The sequence below is a fragment of the Marmota marmota genome, unplaced genomic scaffold, assembly GCF_001458135.2.
Source record: "Marmota marmota marmota unplaced genomic scaffold, marMar, whole genome shotgun sequence".
NCBI classification, from domain to species: domain Eukaryota; kingdom Metazoa; phylum Chordata; class Mammalia; order Rodentia; family Sciuridae; genus Marmota; species Marmota marmota.
In genome coordinates, this window is record NW_025999874.1 from 118,119 (window position 1) to 124,304 (window position 6,186).

The 6,186-nt window shown below is 34.1% G+C and overlaps 1 protein-coding gene across 2 annotated transcripts in view; it reads right to left on the reverse strand.

Moving 5' to 3' along the window:
• The window catches only part of Nsf (N-ethylmaleimide sensitive factor, vesicle fusing ATPase), a 148,405-nt gene that overhangs the window by 21,933 nt on the left and 120,286 nt on the right, over nucleotides 1-6,186 (reverse strand). For both annotated transcript variants that reach the window (XM_015507206.2, XM_048786317.1), the window contains exon 17: nucleotides 5,233-5,312. In XM_015507206.2, the coding sequence (XP_015362692.1) occupies nucleotides 5,233-5,312 (80 nt within the window). The remainder of the gene's footprint in view (nucleotides 1-5,232; nucleotides 5,313-6,186) is intronic.

The window sequence follows — 6,186 nt, forward strand, 5'->3', positions numbered from 1 at the left end:
GCCCAGTACTCTACAGTTTCCTACTGGCTCACACATTATACCTTCCCCAGCTCTAAACCTGTTTCTTTCTTACTTATTAGGCAATATTATTAGTAGGTGCCAGAGCAGTGAGGAAGTTTTTTTCAACAACTTTATAATTAAAACAACAAACAACTGTAAGTTCTGAGCTCTTCTTCAGTAATACTGCCAGGGATTTCAAGTAATATTCTTCTTTTATAGAAGTGTAAGTGTGTAAGTTTCCAGAGTATTCCACTGGTATGCTGCCAATGAGGGATATGTGGATTAAAATAGCCACTCCTACCAGCTGAGGGGAAAGCAGGAGGTCCTGGGGTGGCTGGGCCAGTTTTGGGTGTTCTTGTCCACTTACCCAAGTATATCATCAGATGTTATCTTTTTCTATGTATAAAGAAGTTGGAAAGCACTGAAAAAGGGTTGGTTCTCCATAAATTACCAGATTATTCTGTTATATTCAGATGAGGTCTTCCAATTTGATTTCTACCACTGCCAAGAATACCCAGAATTAAATAGTCAGGTTAAAGGGTTTTGACTATTCTTACACTTGTAGAAGAAACTGGGAAGTCACATAATTTTAAGTCTGAGGTGCCCCTTTTTGGGCAATTTATTTTGCCTAAAAAAAAAAAAAAAAAAAAAAGTGGCAGAGACCCATGAGGGAAATAATAAAGCCCTGGTGCTGCTGGCTGCAGGATCTACCTGGCCTTCCCTTCTTTACTGCTGCTTCTTCCTTGACATTAAGACCAGAGGCTTTCATCCTCCTGATCTGGAAAAGCACATCCCCCTCAACTTCCATAAATCTGCAAAACTTGAAAAGAGCCCCAGTGTCATCAAGTAAAAGAGAAGGCTTTAGGAATCTCATGGAAGGAGGGGTGTCTTCAAGCCTCTCACTCTAAGCCGGACATTTCCTAACACTGGACAAATTGTACGTCCAGCTCAGGGAGGGTGAACTGCAGTGGTCTTTTACCCTCCAAGCCAATTGTTAGCTTTTCACAGGAATCAGCAGGGAAGCACATGTGAAACCTCTGTGTGCCGGTGAGCGCCCCCATGCCTTGTGTGACTCTGCATGTAGATGAAGCAGGCCGGGAGCTTTCTGAGCTGCTGCTGCTGAGTTCTCAGAGAAGCCTTTTCTCCGGCTGGGCTCCCTGCTGGGACAGCCCTTTTCAATTTTTCTATCCCCCCTCGATCTCTTCTCCTGCAGAACACAGGGAAACTTGATTGAAATAAAGACCTAGGGAACATGTTTTATTTTCTCCTGTTCAATCCATTTTAGAAAAGCTTTTAATTGGTTTTAAAAAGATGCTAAACAAAATGTGATGATGTTTTTCAGTCTTCATGAACTACGGATACCACTTTTTATACTTTCAAAGGGCTAATAAATCAATCATGAAATTAACTCTCCAGCTAAATTTAAAGCAAATCCACTGAATACCAGGTTCATTAAAAATCTATGCATTTACTTAGAAAAATTTAAAATTCAAAGAAAATTATCCTAGTAACTGAAATCTGACTTGAATTTTTAGTTCTACACTGAAAATCCAAGAGCAAGGCAATCACAAAGGGGAAAAAGGAGGGCTTGTGAACCAGTTTTAATAAGCCAATTTACAAGAAGGGAGGGGTGGGGGAGGGGTGGAAGTGGAAAAAGAGAATATCTTGATACATAACAACATAGTGCCCCTGGAGGGATTCTTTTATTTGAGCATGTGCACACATGCACACACAATTTTTCTGTGTGAAAGCTGGATTTACAACAAATGCAACATTAAGGATTCTGTGACTGATATGATTGCTGTATTGTAATCCATGTACAGTTCTCTTTTTAAAGAAAAATGCCCACATCTTTTGTTTTCTTGCCAGTGGTAAATAATAGTTTTCTACCTTTATGCACCTTACAACATTCAGATGCATATATATATTTTTTAAACTGAAAACATCTGAAAAACCTACGTGATAATGGACTGGTGAAGTGAATCCGCCCACTTTAGAGTTACAAACATTCTTGATATTAGATCAGCCTGAACATTTTTCCTTTATATTCTTGAGATAATAGAAACTAATTTTACAAAACAACATGGTACGGAAAAGGCATTCTTCATTTTCTTAAATATGTGCCAATTAAAAATATTACAAATATTAATTTCTCCTGCTGCTTATACCACAGGTCATCTTAGGCAGACCAGGTCAGAGTGAACGCATTCTGGATTAATTCCTTTAAAAAGAGAATCCCTGCCATTTCCCATCACTAAGGCAACCAGATCTCTTACTCCTATGTTTCCTATATCCTTTCTCTTCAGTCCTTAGAGAAGTTTGTTCCACATCCCTTTTTAATGATCTAATTGCTGTTTCTAACCAAGCTGAGCCATGTACCTTGGATGCTCACCCTTCACTTCTAACTCTCCATATAATTCTCCTTTCATCATTGAAGTAGCATCTGAAACCACATTTTAAAAACTGTGACCAATTTATTGAGATGTAATTCACATAGCACACAACAAACAGTTTTTAGTATATTCACAGATAAGTGCAACTGTCACCACAATCAATTTTAGATATTTTCATCAGTCCAAAAAAGAAACTCCATACCCATTAGCAGTCACCTCCTAGTCTCCCCATCCACCCCTCTCAGCCCCAGGCAACCACTAATCTACTTTCTGTCTCTATACATTTGCCAATTCTGAGCATTTTGTATAAATGGAATTGTACAGTGTGGCCTTTGGGACTGGTTTCTTTATGTGTTTTCAAGGTTTGTCCATGTTATGTTGTAGCACATTCAGTACTGCATTTTTTATTGGTAGATAGTATTCCACTGTAGGGATACATTAGATTTTATTTTATTTGATGAACATTTGTATTGTTTCTACTTCTTTTATGAATAATATTACCATGAACATCCATATACAATAATTTATATAGGCAAATATTTTCTTTTTGGGTACCTACCTGGGAGTGAATTGATGAGCCATCTGCTAACTTGATGATTAACCTTTTAAGGAATTACCAGATTATTTTCCAAAGACCGCACAATTTTTACATTCTCACCAGTAGTGTTAGATGGGTCAATTTTTTCACCGTATTATTATCTGACCTTTAGACTAGATCCAACCTAGTAGGTATGAAATGGTCCCTCACTGAATTGGTTTTGATTTGCATTACCCTGATGATGAATGATGTTAACTCTTTTTGTGTACTTATTGACCATTTGAACTTTACTTATTTTTTAATATTTCTACTTTAATCATACCCTGTCTAAATATAAACTCAAACAATACTAAAACACTTAAGCCCACCAAAATGAGAAGATATAAAAATTTATATTTAATAAGATATATTTTTGTTGAATAACTTACTCATGAAGCATATATGTGTAAGCCTCTATGCCAGATGTAAGATTTAAAAGCATTAGATAATGTTCCTTAAGAATCTTACAATTATTCTAATAAATATAAAGTTCTTAAGTTTTTAATCAAAATTTAAACATTTTCTGTTTATTTCTATATTAGAATCTATTTTGGATTACAAAAAACTTTTGGCCAGAAGATGTATCTTATTTAAATCAATGTATGTAGTATTTAACCATGTAAAGAACAAGTTGTTCAAAATAGCAATGAAAATTATTCTTCCTTCTCCCAAGTGACTCTTAGCATATTTTTTAAATAAAAAAACTGAATATTACAAGAAATAAGTTTAAATGCCCAGAAGACATTTTTTATTCTAATAATTTTAAATATGCTAACTTCATTAAAAAAGGGATTTTTGTGGTTGTGATACCTACATAGGTATTGGGTAGAAATTATAAATAAAAAATTTTTAAATTTATTCTAATTAGTTATACATGACAGCAGAATACATTTTAGAGATTATTTTTGTTTCAACAACCTTAGACATATTTACATATTTATAAGAATATTGAAGGAATCAGAAAAGGGAAAAATAGAGTCACTTCTCCAACTTAAGCCTTAGTATAAGCTCAAATTCCAGTCCTGGGAATAATGATTTATGGAACGAGGGTTTAAAAATCCTCCCACAGTGCATATATGTAGCAAATTTTCAAGGGTATTGTAGGTTAGATTTCTTTCACTACTCTAGAAATTTTTAAAAATTCCCTCAATCTAGAAAATCAGGATAGTCCTTTATCCTTAAATGTAAAATATACATACACATTCTTTTAACTGTTAAATTAAAAATTAGATTCATCAACTTAACATTAAATATTTTCCCTATAGATATATATATTCATGTATAAAATTCCCATATAGACACTAAGATGTTTTCCAAATTAATGCTTAAGCCCTTTGAATATGACTTGATTGGCATTTTGTCAAGGTTATAACACAGAGAATCAATCAAGAGACTTTATCCTGAGACATAACCAAACATGCTCTGGCAGCCCCTATATAATTACAATATTTAACCAACCTATAAAGGTTGGTTTAAATTTGTTAAGTTAAGAAAATCACCAGTCTCTAGTAGCCACATCAGTAGAAATGCAATCACAAGAATCAAGAGCCTATCACTGTGTACCCCATAAACGTGTAGAGTCATTTGGAAATAAATAATAAAGAGAAAAAAAAAAAAGAATCAAGAACCTGACTATAATATCATTCCTTAAAAGTACCATGTGACTACAGAATTCATCATCTTACAATGATGACTCAACATCTGTAAAAGTTAAAAAACAAAACAAAACAAACAAAAAGCCTTGCCTATAGTAAATAAACTTAAAAGCCCTCAAATAAAAACTCTTAAATGCAACAAACAGGAACACATTTTGAATCCCTTCTACATTAATATCATCATCTCTCTTGAGAGGTAGAGTGGGGAAGATGTAGAATATGTTGGAGAATTTATAAAGCAAGATACAATACTAACTGAAATTGTCAGATTTTGATATTTTAAGAATTGGAAAAGAAAAAAAAATCAGTTAATAATATAATTTACCTTTAGACAGAATGCCTCTGGTATTCAGAGTAGGTTTTTTTTTTTTTTTTGTCCCCTCCTTCAAGGGGAAAGGTATCCAGATGTTTTTAACAAACATTTCTAAGAAATTGCTGCAAACCATGGCAATACAGATGACCTTTCAAAATCCTTTCAACAACAGAATTTTATGTTTACAACAACCTGGCTTATTCAGAAACAGTATACCACTAAATGGAATTTACTGAAAGAGTCTGTGAAAATATTCCTTATTATTATTATTATTATTATTATTATTTCTTTTACCTGAGGAGGTGCCTTTTTCAGTAACACAAGAAGAGCCTGTAATACCAGATTAGAAAATCGGGGGCCAATGGGGACATAATCTGGAAGAGAATCATGGTTATGATTAGGCTTCTTATATACATTTACACACTTCAAAATGTTCTGATTTTTCTACATCAAGAGTAAACATCATCCTAAGTAACAGGCAACTATTTATAATAAGAAAAAAAAATCTCTAGTAACCTAAATGCTTAAAATGTCACATAAGAACACTTTTCTGTACATTTTTTCAAAATAAGCAAACTTCTAAATATCCATTCTGAGTTCATGTAGACATTTTAGCTGGTTTTCAGAATTTTTTTTTTTAAAGGGGAAAGCATCCAAGTGTATTTATTGAGCATTTCTAAGAAATTGATGCAAACCATGGCAACAGAATAACTGAAATGATGGTGATGAAGACTGGCCTCAGATGGTAAAGAGTGGATGACTAAAGAACTTTCAGTTAGAAACTAGTACTTCAATGGGCTGGGGTTTTAGCTCAGTGGTAGAGTGCTTGCCTCACATGCATGAGGCCCTGGGTTCAATCCTCAGCACCACATTTAAAAAATAAATAAATAAATAAAAATAAAGATATTGTGTCCATCTACAACTAATTAAAATTTTTTTTTTTTTTTTAAAAGAAAACTAGTACATCAAGATCTGCATAGTGGCTGAGGTAGGAGGATCCCTCAGCAACTTATTGAGACCATCTCAAAGGAAAATAACAGGGCTGGGGTTGTAGCTCAGTGGTAGAGCACTTGTCTAGCATGTATGAGGCACTGTCTTCGATCCTTGGCACCACATACAAAAAAATAAAATAAAATAAAGGTATTGTGTTCATCTACAACTAAAACAAATATTTTTTAAAAAGGTAAAATAACAAAAAGGGCTGGGGATGTGGCTCAGTGGTTAAGCCCTGCTGGGTGCTATCCCTGT